Source organism: Diadema setosum, chromosome 7, assembly GCF_964275005.1.
Source record: "Diadema setosum chromosome 7, eeDiaSeto1, whole genome shotgun sequence".
NCBI lineage: Eukaryota > Metazoa > Echinodermata > Echinoidea > Diadematoida > Diadematidae > Diadema > Diadema setosum.
Genome location: NC_092691.1, coordinates 11,121,296 through 11,136,784, shown reverse-complemented (window position 1 = coordinate 11,136,784; position 15,489 = coordinate 11,121,296). Strand labels below are relative to the sequence as shown.

General features: G+C 39.3%; 1 protein-coding gene across 1 annotated transcript; it reads right to left on the bottom strand.

Annotated features, from left to right (window-relative positions):
- Positions 1 to 612: 612 nt before the first annotated feature.
- LOC140230361 (uncharacterized) lies at positions 613 to 9,894 on the bottom strand. Its single transcript, XM_072310508.1, has 7 exons — positions 9,575 to 9,894; positions 9,096 to 9,248; positions 8,242 to 8,293; positions 6,462 to 6,730; positions 5,009 to 5,246; positions 3,605 to 3,709; positions 613 to 2,877 (listed from the first exon to the last, which is right to left on the bottom strand). The coding sequence occupies exons 1-7, from the start codon at positions 9,712 to 9,714 to the stop codon at positions 2,680 to 2,682; spliced, it is 1,155 nt and encodes a 384-aa protein (XP_072166609.1). The 5' UTR covers positions 9,715 to 9,894; the 3' UTR covers positions 613 to 2,679.
- Positions 9,895 to 15,489: the final 5,595 nt, after the last annotated feature.

The following is a 15,489-nucleotide window of genomic DNA, read 5'->3' as shown; positions in this document are numbered from 1 at the left end:
GGATTAGGATTAGGATTAGGGCCAGGGGAAGGGTGCGGGGTAATTGCCCAGGGGGTAATTGCCCTAGACCCCATCCTGACATACATGTACTGTAAAACGAGGAATGTTCACGTGCATTCAAATTTCACGAATTTCGCGAGTGCCAAGATACGTGAAATTAAAATACACACGAAAGTTCTTGTCTACACTATATGCATTTAACGCCAGTGGTAATTCACCAAAATTTCATACCACATAAAAGGCCGTTGGCTCCAATTCGCGAAACTTTCATGCCGCAAATAATATGTTTTACAGTATTGTAAAACCAGAAATATTCATAGCATGAAATTTTTGCAAATTGCTACTAGCATTAATGCATATTGTAGATAAGATCTTTAGTGTGCATAGTAATTTTGTGAACCTTGGCTTCTTGCAAAATTCTTGAAAATTTCATTCATGCAAAAAATTCTGCTTTTTGCAGTGTACTTTTCAGGTCTCAGAACCTTGAACAGAGATAATGTTACAGTGTAATACAGATCACACTGAGTACATTGTATCACACATTGACTTTTTGAGACTTGGAATAAAATACTGCATAATGAAGATGTACTCACAGAAAGTAGACACAGTGAATTCTTTGCAGAATAATTTAATATAAATGTCACAAGATAAGTACAATTCTCAAGTTTACAATTGTATATCCCTGCTGTATCTTATTTACATATACTTTGTATGTATACATTCAATGTCACCCCCCTTATCATGGAGCTGGAATATGCTACCCAAAAGGGGAAAGAATTCTTGCAAGTTACATATAAGGGTGTAAAAAGACTTTTTCAAAGTTTTTCATAATCATTCAAATGCTGTGAAATGAAGCTGTTGTGTGCAGTGGAAGCAATTCTCATGTAAGACATATAAATTACAGTGCACTCCCGTTACAACGAACACGGTTATTTACGAAGTAAATCTTCTGGTCCCAAAATCATCACCATTAAAGGCTATGGTACAAAATTCGCTTATAACGAACACGGTTATAGCGAAATTTCTGTTATAACGAAGTCTTTTCCGAGCGCCACAGACAAAGAAAAACAAAAGATATGTGCTCCGTTATAACGAAATGCGAATTGCCCTCGAAAATACGTAGCGGAACAAGCATAACAATTAGCGTCTCTGCATGGGCGAACGCTTCTCACCACTGTGTGTTCGCTCCTTGTGTCATGCACAGTTACTGAGGGGAACTTGCGTTTATTATTGTAATACAGTTATCCCATCACATTTCACATAGCTTTCCGGTGTATGATGAGTATTCAGCAAACAGAATATGATATATATATACGTGGTTTCCTTGTTTTCGTTATACAGATGTATATTGTATTTGTTCGGTTATAACGAAATTTCGTTATAACGGAAGAAAACTGCCGGTCCCGAGCATTTCGTTATAACGGGAGTGCACTATGTTCAATTATTTGTTATGCCACAAAAGAATAGTTGTACATTGGAATTTAAAATTCTATTATAAGTGCCTTCAAAATGTAAATATATTGTATATACAGCTGTACATATACACACTATTTATATCATGTAGAGAGAATTTTCTCAATTGTAATACATGTACATGTACTGTGCACTTAATAAATACCTGCTACCAGATGGTAGGGATATGTAACACCAGCTGAGCTTATCTCCCAGAAATTTTTAAGCAGTCTTGATGCAGTCACTGGTTTACAATGCAACATGTCAATAAAGTATAGCAGACTGATTTAGTCTTATTCTTCTAGTCGATTTACTGGTTTCATAAGTTTAAAAGTCATTGGCACAATATGAACAATCACTTGAATAATATGTGTGCAGTAAACTTGTTTGATAGAGGCTTCAATGTGTTCATGTAAATACACTCAAACACCTCAAAGTTTTACCCATAATTACATGTCTCAAAGCCTTTCAATATAAACAAAATCTAGTCAGCCACAGAAAATGTAATGATAAGGTGCTGAGGTGCTCTTAAAGCATTAAATGAAAACATTAAAAGCCTGGCACCAATTTAGGGTTTTTCATAAAGAGAAAATGGAATTCTCACGCAGGCTTCTTCTTTACAGGTAACTTTTGGAACAGCTTGTCATATTAAGGAGAAATTAAACTGTAATTGAACTTGCCTTCAAAGATAGCTGTCCCACATTCTACAAAATATGGCACACTGTAAATAGCAATGGATAGAGAGAAATGACACTTGTATGATAGATATTGAATGCTGTTTGTTTTTTCAATACCTGTAGATTACCAGGGTACGTTCTGGTGTGGGATGGATGTGTGTGCGTGTGTGTGTGTCCAAGTGTTTGTGTGTATTCACATATGTATGTCTGTTCTCTACCTGTAGATTACCTTTTGGTTTGTGTGTGTGTGTGTGTGTATGGGTGTTCTCTCTTTACTTGCTCTGCACTGATTGCTGATACTGTATTTCCATAGGAATGGGGGAAAGAATTGTCTTTTGTATTATCATTATGTTGAATGTGCAAGTTAACAATTGTGTCAATGTCTGTGCAGCTTGTTTGCACAGAGTATAGTATGCAAAACTTCTTAAATGTTTTTGTTTTTGTTTTTCTTTCCCACCTGGGCACACCTGTTTACCACCATCCACCTATTTAAAATGACATGTTGCAAACTGGCTGTGTCATACCAGGCAAGGCCTGTATTGCTCTAGATTTATTCTTCGTGGTGTGCCCCAGTTTGGGCAGTGCTGCAGAATCCACCTTGAAGATGTTTAGGTTGATGGAAAGCTTGAGACAGGGAGGATGGTCTGGAAGTGAGTGTGGAAGTTTGGTGTGAGTGAGGCATGTCAGAGAAGAACATCCCATCTTCCAAAGGTTGATGAAGCCACTGATGTTGAGTTGGACCCTGAAACTAAAGTTAATTGAATAAGAGAACAAAACCCAGCATCAAAAGGAATGAAATACATGTTCCAAGTTTACTATCACAAGATATATATGCAGAGAAATGTTTACCTACAACTAGAGAAGCACTCTGAGAGCACAGACCTCTGCCAAGCATGCAGCTCATTTCTACCACTGATCTTGTTCTTCCATAGAGATCAGTGATTTCCACCCATACGAATGCGTGCTGAAAGTCGCCCGATTTCTCAATATAGAAGTCCTTTGTTACGTCAGAAACTTCCAGCTGCGCGGCGCGCCTCGTCTTAGCAGAAACTATAGCATGCACTTTAGTGTGCGCATGCAAGCCTCAAATACGCTTAGCCTGAACTCCAAAGTTCACTGACCCTACCTGCCAAAATATAAAAAATCCTTCATAAATTCCCTAAAAATTCCCAGATCAAATGCTACCAAAATTTAATCATCTGTTACTTGTGTCATTTTCAACCTGTCCTGTAACTTCCATCCAAATCCGTTAACTACTTTTTGAGTTATTTTGCACACGGACAAACAAACAAACCAACAAACCAATGGTAATGAAAACATAATCTCCTTCCTTGGCGGAGGTAATAAATTGCAGTGCAATGTGTAAAGTAAAAGGGGTAAAATATGCACTTACTGTTATTCAGAGATAGAGACATTCACCTGTGACTCAGGGGCAAATGGAAATTTGAAACAAAGGGAAAGATATGACAACTCACGTGAGGGGTATCCTCTTCCTCCAAGTGAAACTCATTCTCCATTGGATGATGCCATGGGTTGGTATCCAGGTGTGGTCTGCTTGCTGGTGGTATCCACTCTGGTATCTGCAACAACAACAGAGTGAGAGGATATAAACTGGTCTCCTGGAGTGGATTTATATCCACATCTTACAGTTATCTTTCCAACAAGGCTTTCAGTGGGCTTCGGCTGGCAACAAACTTACAAGGCGGTGGCATGATTTCTTGAAGTTCATAATTTTCTCTAAAATTGACGAAAAATTCAGGGCTTTTTGATCACTACCATAACTATGACTGAAAAAAAACACCGCGGCCCATTCTAAGAACCACTACAATTTCAAAACTAGCCATATCATTTCGTCGCCGGTCACTCGAACCGACGAATCCCTCAGGTTTGCGTAAGAATGACAATTCGAGAAAATCGCGTTTGAAGTTAACCCATTTTTGACTTATGGTTGCTACACTTTCATGTCTATAAATTCCAATTATATTTGTAGTACATCAGACTTCAATTCTTGCTCTAACTTGTGAAATTTTTATCGAATTGTATTGTTAACAAATAAGCGGGAAATCGTCAAAGAGCTGCATGCATGTATTTTCGGTCTGCAAAGAACGTTGTCATTTTCCATGTGTGTCCATATGTACATGTACATTGAGCGTTGTCATTGTCAATGCATGTATTACATAGTGCACGGTTAGTACGCGCACTGTGCGCGCGGTCAATGAACTGTTGAATCTCAAAAACTGCACGCAAGTCAATGCGCACTGATTCGTCGGTTCGGTGACCGCGCGTACTAGTACGCGCGGTCACCGAACCGTCGAATCACCTGATTGTTTAACACACGCGTCTATGGGGAAAACAAATAATTTTCACAAATGGAATTACATACTTCTACAAAAGTGATAACTATGTAAAAATTACACCGAATTACACACTGAGAATTTCAGAATATGTAGTATGGAATGTCTACTATTGAAATGATTGAAAATCTCAAAATCGAAAATTTGACCCAAAATCGAGTGATTCGTCGGTTCGTGTGACCGGCGACGATTTATTGGAACAATGACTTGGTCACTGTAATTGGATTACTAGTATTACACACAGCCTACTTGTTTTTAGATTTATACCCTATTTCTATTAAATTGCAGTGTTATCAAGATATCATTCACATGTAACATATTCGATCTAACTCAGTTAAAAAATAGTTTATATGTCATGTTTCTCTCCAGCATAAAGCACCATTAACCAGGGATTCCTTGTAATTCCCACTGTCGCACAAACTTTCAACTGTACAAGATCATTTTCAAAGAACAATGAAGACAAAATTACTCAGAAATGATAGTCCATTCCACTGACTTTTACGAGGCATACCAGTACAGTCTTACCTCAAGGTCCCACAAAGGCTTTTGAGCTGAGCCGACATGTTTCTTGGACTGACTGAATGAGGCTTGAGGTGTGTACAGGTGCTCAAAGCTGCCGTTAAAGGCCAATCCCATCCAGTCTGAAGGAGAGCTCTCACTGGGTACAACTTGAAGGTTCTGAGAGGTCAGTGGTGCTTGATGACTCCAAGAATCAGAAGCTGGTAAATCCTCAGCCCTCTTCCTCTCATTTGCCATGCTTCCCCTGTCCAGTTTTGGGATATAAGCAAATACAACATCACAGTTTTAAGATTTTACAAAACTTCAACCAGTTTGATGTAGAAGAAAATATGTGTGCTGTAAAGCTTTTCGAGTATGTTCACTCTTGTTTGATTGCTCTACAACATACAGCAAGTCTACTTTTCACAATGTGTCATAGTACATGTTGTGCAACTTATCTCACAAATAGAACCAAAACCTTTACTGAACTGACACTTTTTGTTGAAGAGCATACAACTCGATAAAAAAAGGAAACAAAAATACTACTAGAATAAATGAATAAATAGAATGACATCAAGGTCAAATTTGTAAGATTTTGCCCACTACAGCTGTATGTGATTGCAGCCATTGTGAACTTGATGAATCATATTACAAACTGGGTAATAAACTTACTGTCTGAATGACTGTATTTTTTTTTAACATCCTTGAACAATCACCAGGTGTATGATTTTTGACCTGGCAGTACTGAGAGATTTTTAATGCTTGTAGTCTGGAGCTTTGTTTGTGGTAATGGTTTTTTGTTTTGTTTTGTTCTGTCTGTTCCCTTTTTCTTTTATTTTCCACCAGCAGTGTGTCTGACAAAACACTAAATATCATGAGATCTAAAGTGGACATATCAGCACTAAACATATAAAGGCATTATGAATATGAAATATTTATCAATGTCCATACAAAATCATGACAAATGTGTGGGAAAGCTTCAGTAGCACAATCTCACTAAAGTCGAGTCATATCATGTTGTTGGAGGAAGGTTAGCCACTAGAAAAGATGCTCACATTGGAGAGGAGTCAACTTAAGCTTTCTGACAATATTTTCTCATTGCCTTAGACTCTGTACATGACCTTGGCATTATAAGTTTGAGTAGACAAAGGACTAACCTGCCCAAAGTTCCTCTTGCACAGGCATATTGATACATAGCTAAAAGTTTTGATGGATAATTATGAATGAAGACCTGTGTTTTTTGAAGTTTGGTTGTCATGTATATGGCGAAACAGTTTATCTGTACAACATTTGTGGAGCACATACCTAGCACACGGTACATACAGTATTCCTCCTTAGGAAAAAAAAAAAGTTTTGTAGTACAGGGTCCAGGGGTTTGGTAAAAACTGGTTAATACTCCTTCATTAGAATAATAGTTTAACTGATAGGCTGACCGTAATAAGGGTCAGCCAATTCCCTTTCTCCGACTTCTTGTGCATACATTTTGTCAATGGGGTTCAGATGCTCAACTTTCCTCTTGAGGTCCAGCAAGTGCCCCTGGATGGTTTCTGTCTGTCCAAAGCCTGACAGTGTTCTCTTGCGTTTGCCTGATGAACGCTGACAGAGCTGCTTCGGGGCGGGAAGGTGCTCCCTGAGGATTCCCAGGGGTGTCCGTCCATGAGATGATGACGATGCTGGCTGACCAAACTGCGATGATGTTGGCTGACTGGACTGTGATGATGTTCTTGACACCATCTCACTGGTTAGACACTTTTGTCACAAGAGAAATGTACAAAACATCATAAGAGGACAGAGAAAAGCACAATTATCTATACATGTACATTGCAGGAATTCATGTTTTGAACTACAGTTCACAATAAGTACAATATGTACGACAAAATTTGTTATGTATGCCCACTGCACATTACAAGAAACAACACCGGAAGCTGTCTTGCACACAAGTGACTAGTTAAGCGCATTATTCACATGTTCCCATCATGACCACAAAAGATTTGATAATTACCATAGTTACGGAAGACATGGATGATTTCAATAGCCACATGGGTTCAAATGTGCTATTTTCTCAAGTAATCTGTATCCATAGCATAAGACCTCACAGGCTAAAGGGATACACAACAGCTTTGCCTACAGACAAATTCAGTTTTAGCATCCTGGAGCCTGTCTAATAAAGAGGTTGGCAATCATTGTAAGTTGTAATAGTAGACATAGTTACTATGGCAGCCAGCAAACATCTAATTTTTTCCAGGTGTTTATCTTGTGGACGATGTAAGCCTACCAACAATATTGTGATTTACAATCTATTATCTTCCATTGCAGTATCCATGGTTCAAATGTGCTATTTCCTCAACTAATCTGTATCCAGAGCATGAGATCACAAAGGCTTACTACTGTCAAAAGATAGACAAAAGTAAACATAGCCATACAGTGTATGTTTGGAGGCTAATTCAGTTTTAGCATTCTGGGGCCTGTCTAAGAGAGGTTTGCAAAAATTGTAAGCTGCAATACTTGTAGTTACTTAGGCAGCCACCAAACATTCATTTTTTTTTTCATGCGTTTATCTTCTGAAGATGTAAACCTACCAACAGTACATGTATTGTGATTTTCAATTTAGTATCATCTGTGAATAATGATTTTGATCTTTATCAAATAAAAAACACATTTTTAGACATTCATCTAGAAGTATTCCCTTTAAGGCATCTGCATTGACTTTTGTCATGGTTGTCCAGGGACAACAGCGTCATTACAGAAGCTTGCATTTAGACAAGATTTATATTTCACATTGATCGTCTGCAGCTAAATGCCACATCCAGTCACAAGCTCAGTTTTCAATTTGCTGTCAAAGATGACTAATGATTGGGCAAACAGAATTTCTATACAATTTCAGTGGAACTTCAAGAAATGGCAACTTTGCTAATAATTGCTTCCAGCAGCATGAACCTACACAAGACTCGAGAAACTTCTCATTGCAACTGATATTCTGTCTTACAATTAGTATCTGCTTGATGTAATCCTTACATTTCAGAATTCTTCATTTCCCAGTGACAACACTATGTTTGGCTCATAATCATGTGTAGGCACTCCATAAGAGACTTTCGTGAGTGCAGAGTATTTTTTAAAAGCAATTGATATTCGGGCAATACAATCATTAAAGAGCTACATGACCAGCAATATGTCTTTGGGCAAAATGTGTATGAGTTCTTTCCTTCTGGGTACATTGTGTTCTTTTGAAATGGAAACAGCTTTTAGAGAATCTTTCTTACCATTCCCATCAGATCAAAACTTTCATCCGACACACCAACTGATGACAACAACCTGGAGGGGGGGGGGGGGGGGGAGGGGCAGAAGGACAACAATCCAAATATGAGAGATGTCACTTTCTGCCATTAAAAGAAAATAAATATACAATGCTGTGTGAAACTGCTGTTTTTATGCATTGCTGTAGGTGCAGGTGTACTATAGTGATTCCTAATCAGAATGTATGATAAAAACTTGTCGGGGTTTTATTATTACACATTGCACTGCAAGTCCTTTTTGCCTTGCGCTTATGAAATGTGATTATCATTTGAAGTACCATGGTAAAAGTCCAGATTTTTTTTTTAATACATGTTTTCATTCACACTGCCCTCAATCTTCCAACTATTACAGATATTGGATGCCTCAAATTAAGGAACTGGCTTGGTAGCTGTGTACATCTGACATTTTATATGAAATGCACAATTTGTTTTAAATACATCACATGTGCAGTTCATCTTCTGCAAGACTCCAAATCCACACCATTTTGTATGCTGTTCTCACTAGATTATGATTTTATTTTGAGCTGCACAGGAACTGAACTGCCCCAAAACTTCGATACTCCACTGAACTGGAGTTACTGATTTCAACTTTAGCAAAGGTTCTTATTTTCAAGTGCTGTTTCCTTTTCATTATCAAATACTAATTAGACACTATGTACACAAACAGTTTTATGAATTGAGTTTCTTTGTGTCCTCTTTAGTAAATAACAAAAGTATGATTATTATCTGGTCAATATTTTATACATGTAGGGCTAGACAGATGCAAAAGTTGACAAACTAGGGGGCCTACATGTAGATATCTTTTCCAGTGACATTTTTACCTTGGCTGGTGACATTTTGTCAGAAGCCTGTCAATCAGACTTTCCTTGTGGCTGACTTCACCTCCAACACCCACAGTATCTGATGCTGGCAATTTACTGTTCTGTCTGAATCCTCTCGTCGCTGAACGGGCCCTTTTGATAGTACCTGAAGATCTGATTTCAGCCGTGCATGTGGAATGAAATTACTTTAATTGGATACAACACCAACAGCATGCAACAATTGTGATTTGCTATGTCTCTTCATCATTCAGCAGACCCTAATTAGCTTCTATAGGCCTAATTATGAATCGTGTGGTTTAATTTGAAGGAGCACGAGAAACCTAACGTTAATCGTAAAGTTTCAGTCACCCTATCTGGCATTTAAATTCTAACGTTACACTTAAACGTTAATTCTAATTCTTAAATAAAACATCTGTGATCAAGATACGATGTCACATACCAGACAGGAAAGCATAGCCATTATGTAATAGACTTCATACCTGACAAAAGGCAAAGAAGAAGCTAATGTATCCGGGCGACCACTGCCTTCGTTACTGGCGCTCGTAGGAGTTGGCCCGTGTGTTCGCCCATGGCGTCGGCTCCTGAAGTCCATTATTTCTGTTCTCCATCTATCCTGCATTTCTTTGCCAAGGAAAACTCACTCCTTGAGCAGCAAGTTTCCATGAATCTCACCCTGTTCAATTGCTGTTTGTGTCATGATGGAACGTAAGACAAACACCCGATAGAAACTGTATGGGGAATTCACATCCAACGTTTTTATCTTTTGAATTTGATGACACTCGACAGGCAACAATTTCAATCAAGGTTGTGAGATAGAAAAAAAAAAAAAAAGGTACCGTGTTCGCGTTCACGACGGCCGCCGGCCGGCTAGGCTGTACGTATAATACGACCGGGTCGATCGTCAACATTAAACACAGCATTATTATAAACACTGTAATGTACAAGCAGCGCAGCTAGCTAGGCGCTATCGATCGCTAGCGCTATCACTAGCATACAGACGTGGTACAAGTGTGTTGTAGCATGCATGCGCGCGCATGCACGCAGTGCTCTCGATCGCTTCTATTCTAGAGCGAGCTGTATGTAAATACAGGCTGCTCTATGGTCCCCATAGAGCTCTATTATACGTACATAAATACAGCTCTATGATGGTCCCATAGAACTTTTATATTATTAGGGTCGATTTGTTTTGGATATCTCAGCCATTTCCAAAACCAATTTTCACCAAATAGACTTTGAATTCCTCTTAGAATTATATGCTCTTTCATATCTTATAAGAAGTTTCTCGTTATCTCCCCGTACACCAAAGTTGAAAACCTAAAGCCCCATCTAAACTGAAACTTTTCCATCACTTTTAGACACAAACCTCTAAAGCAAAACTTCAGGGATGTCCCGATTTTCTCGCGTTCACTAAACGTCTCGCGGACGATGAGGGTGCCTTGCGAGGACTTTCTGCTGCTGCGCGCTGCTCTAAATAATAGGGAGCTTTAGATTTTGACGCGCGGACGTTTGAGCCGACGCTTGCGCTGGACGTTCTCCTCTCCCTGCGTCGTGTGGAAAAATAGGGAGCTTTAGATTTTGACGCGAGGACGTTTGAGCCGACGCTTGCCCTGGACGTTCTCCTCTCCCTGCGTCGTGTGGAAAAATAGGGAGCTTTAGATTTTGACGCGCGGACGTTTGAGCCGACGCTTGCCCTGGACGTTCTCCTCTCCCTGCGTCGTGTGGAAAAATAGGGAGCTTTAGATTTTGACGCGCGGACGTTTGAGCCGACGCTTGCCCTGGACGTTCTCCTCTCCCTGCGTCGTGTGGAAAAGTAGCTTTAGATTACGCTGGGACGCAACGTATAAAAAATAAAATCGCGCCCCCATATGATCAGTGCATGAAGAAGCTCTCTACGTCGCAAACTGTGCGGACGTAAAAATAGCCCAGTACGCGTAGTGAAAAACTCAGGCGACGCAAGCTAAAAATAGATTGACTTTACGCGCGCTACTGCGCACGCTCAGAACATTTTTTTTTTCCTTTGAACGTCCGCGCGTCTAAAATCTAAAGCTCCCTATAGTAGGCCTACGCCTGTTTTGTCGGCTATTGCAAACAAAATAATGAATCGCAATGGTATAAGCTGCAGAATACATGTATAGCTCGTCTTTTGAACTTCGTTCCCTCGACTGCTAAAGGGGGCCATCAACTTACTCTGACACCCCTCCCCCCTCCCACCAGTTTGCAGACATTTAGGGTGATGGAAATGACAACGATGGTGATAGGGGGAGGAGGAAGAAGAAGAAGAAGACGAAGAGGAAAACGTTCGACCCTTTAAAGTGAAAACATAATTTTGGTAAGGGTTTGAGAACCCGTCTTGCACCATTTCATCTTTGCTTGCAATATATCGAAAGAAGCTACCAAGAAACTTACCTGGCTGACGCGATTTGCCGGGAAGTTGAGTTGTTTTGGAGTATTTTGAGATCAAAAGTAAAAGTCGGTGAAATCCAGAGGGACGCGACTCGCAGCCCCGCGTCAAAGCGAGGCCGAGTTAGTCTGACCCCGTTCGGGTACTAGTAAGTTCTGAGATGCGAAACTTTTTGGTTAATATTTCGCATTTTCGTCGTTGCCCAACGAAAATCTTGTTACTACAGCCTTATTCCACACATTTCTTAGGCATACGTGTACATATTAGAGCGAAATTTGACAATTTTGCAGGCAGGCCAGAAGTATGTTTTGCCTTTAATTTGAGACGAAGGAATATAAGAAGATATAAAATTATGAAAATTATGAAACAAAATCTAAGAGTCAGCGTTATAACTTTCAAGGAACATTTTTTTTTTCTTTTTTCTTTTCTACATTTGGGGATTAATTCAACAAGAGATGTTGAGTGGAAGAACGTTTCGGGATTCGAAAATATCCATTGATTGATATGGAGTGCTTCTATATTACAGTGTGGAGCATGTTGCACTTCGGAAATCAGGTCATTCCTTGTCTCCACACTGGACCCCCCCCCCCCCCTTCCCCTTATCTCCACATGCAGGCAGCCTTGTTTGCATGTCGCTTGTTGGCCGCCAAGTCATTGCCAGTCGGGGTTTTCGCGGAGTTTATGATTTCACATTATCTGAACCCCGTCCTGCTCAGTAAAAAAAAAACTTCGTACTCTGATCCCCCCCCCCCTCCCTGTTTTGAGAACGTCCATCATGCAGGAAGTCTACATAACTGAACTACAATTTTCAAAAATACTTAAAGGGAACCAAACCCAAAGAGCAATGTGGATTGAGTGAAAGCAGTAACATTAGTAGAACACTCACATCAGTGAAAGTTTTAGGAAAATCGGACAATCGATGTAAAAGTTATGAATTTTAAAGTTTTGGTGTTGGAACCGCTGGATGAGGAGACTACTGGAGGTTATGACTTATGACGTGTGGACAACAATGTAAAGAAAATAATACTATAGGCCTGGAGAAAATTCCACATAAAAAAAAAAAAAAATCACTTTTCTAGCATTATGAAAGAGCACTTCACTAACCGCTTTTAGAAAGCAGGGGGAAGTTGATTGAATGTGTAATTTTCATGAAAAATTTATTTTAGTGGAATTCCCTTCATATTTTCTTTTATTGTTGTCCACACATGACGCCTAACCTCTAGTATAGGGTATAGTCTCCACATCCAGCGGTTACAACACCAAAATTTTCGATCACTCAATCCACATTTCTCTTGGAGGTTTGGGTTTCCTTTCAACGTTTGTGGTCTCGGCGCATGCTTGCGTATGTATACATTGCAGGTGCTTCCTTGCAAATTAATATCTCCGTGCATATGGACCTGCCTGTGTATAAACCAAGGAGTTTAAAAGGTTGTATACTTATTCCGCGTGGATTTACCGCGCATTATCTGAAATGTATGAGGCAGGAACGATATTTGTATTTCTTTCTCTTTTTTTTTGGGGGGGGGGGGGTTAGGGAGGGATAAAACCTGTTGTGTTCATAGGCCCTATAAGTCTGTTCTGCTGAAAGGGAATTAAACCCCGATTTCTGTACATTTAATTGATACTGCAATAGGCCTATTGGCATGGAACAGATCAGTGAAGTATGTGGAATGTCTGTCGATCTGTTCAAAAGTTATGAATTTTTATTTTTTTTTTAAGTTTTGTGACACCTTCACAGTTGATAAAGACTATACAGTCATCATACTTCGTGATTTCATAAAGGCTAAATATATAAAACAAAAGACAGTTCCACGTTATTACTTTCATTTTTTTCCCCTAGCTCTATGAAAACGTACTTGAATTGCCTCCTTCAGAAGGCAGGGAAAATAAATAGGGTCAAGAAGGCAGAGAAAATAAATAGTGTCAGTGATAAGTAGAGGGAATGTGTTCTTTACATTATATAAAAATGTGGATATATTCTCTATATCTTCCACTATTATACCTATATGTATATGGACATAAGGCATTGTTAAAGCCTTCTTATGCAGACGGAATGCGATGACGGCAAATGTGTTTAATCAAAACTGAAAAGTTAAAATTTCAAACGGATTGTCCAATTTTCAGCAAACCTCACTGAAGTGTTCTTCTATTCCAGCTCTGCGTTTACTGAATGCACATGGTTTTTCTGGAGTAAATATTCCTGGGCAGCTTAACCAGTATTTTATCTTGCGAGTTTTAGTTTCCCAAAGTTAACCCATGGGAGAATCGGAAGTATCTCCCCCATGCATAGTTCCATTCCACAACCCCTCCCCTCCAAATTTACATGAAAACACAAGAAAAGTAAAGAGAAGGGGGAGGGAGAAAGCACACAAGCCATGCACGTCTTTCTTGTAATCACAATTGCAATAGAGGGCGCTCTACTCGAGAATTTTGAGAGTTTGTCATCAAATTACACGAAAAGTACAACTTAAAATAAAAGTTTAGTCATAATTATCATGTACCGTTGTTTAAATTTGTGGAAATACTTGTGCATATAATACTTACAAGAGAATGGATTATCATGAATGGACTATCATGATGTTCTGATGTCAATGAAACTTGAATGATAACATGTTAGAACACACACACACACACACACGCACACACACACACACACACTCAAACAAACAAACAAACAAACAAACACAAATATAGTTGGTGTTCCCACAACTGCAGAATGAATGTCATCTGCTGTGTAGCTTTTTTTTTTTTTTTTTTGGTTGTTTTTTTTTTCTTTTTTTTTGTAGTCGGATCGTGCTTGTCATGCAGGAAACGCAAAAGGTTTTACATTAATGCTGAAAATAAAAACACAATTATTATTGTTGATATGAAAATACTACATCAGATCTGCAGTTCATTTGCCTTGCTCGATCTACATGAGAATGGAGGTAGGCCTTTAGGAAGGAGGCAAACCGCCCTGACTTGAGTATAGAAGAAAGTCGCTTCTCAGTACCTCTCTAGGGAAGAACACAGACCCTTTGCTTGTGGAGCTGATTTCCCTTTCTTCCTGTCTGGCTATAAAGAACTTAAATCTTTCAAGAAAATGTCTGGCGCCTGCAGGCTAGCGATAACTGACTGTAAACAAGTCATATTTGCAATCCCCCAGCGATATCCTACGCTTTCTCTTTTATAAAGGATTTGAAGCTAGATCTCACCACAGAGGAATGCCTTTCTTTTGCACGTTCTTTAAAAACAATGTTAAAATGACCAAAATCGACCTCTCAACTGTGGCAGTGTTCCTGACACGACGGATAGCCTGATCTGTACGTGGGCGGGAATTTTTCATTAATGATGTGTTGAGCCTGTCTGAACACTACAACCACTTTATGAAGTCTTTAACAAAAAATGAATATATGTTTAGTGGTTGCTTAATGCCTAACTTACACAAACAGGAGAGAAAAGTCGACGAAATGATTGGTCGAAATTCAAAAGCCTTGAACCGTAGGAAATGTTGTGGGATGGGATGATGTCATAACGCAGAACTGTGGCGGATTCAGAAGGAGGAGGGCAGATCGCACTTTTTATGCCTCCGCCACGAAGTGTCGCCGGAGGCATTATGTTTTCGGGTTGTCCGTCCGTCCGTCCGTCCGTCCGTCCGTCCTTCCGTCCGTCCTTCCGTCCGTAATCAACTTTGTGGACAGTGTATCTAAAAAACCGTTAGAGGTATCCTAATGAAACTTGGCATGTATACGTATGGGCGAAGTTGTGCCTATCAACTTTTGGGCGCACATGCTCAAGGTAAAAGGTCAAAAGGTCAAGGTCAAATGCTCAAATTTCACTATTTCCCCCATATCTATGCAATGCATTAAGGTATTTTCTTGAAATTTAGTGTATATACGAACTACCAAATAAATATTCTCCAGAGAGAGTTTTGGGTCGTGAGGTCAAAGGTCAAGTGAAAATATTAAAATTTCACTTTTTTTTTCTCCATATTTCACAAATGGTTCAAGGTAT

Coding starts and splice junctions, on each gene's coding strand:
- LOC140230361 (XM_072310508.1), bottom strand. CDS start 9,714: ATGCAGGATAGATGGAGAACAGAAATAATGGACTTCAGGAGCCGACGC. Junction 6,731..8,241: donor GTTTTGATCTGATGGGAATG/GTAAGAAAGATT, acceptor TTGTGACAAAAG/TGTCTAACCAGTGAGATGGT. Junction 3,710..5,008: donor AGCCTTTGTGGGACCTTGAG/GTAAGACTGTAC, acceptor TTGTTGTTGCAG/ATACCAGAGTGGATACCACC.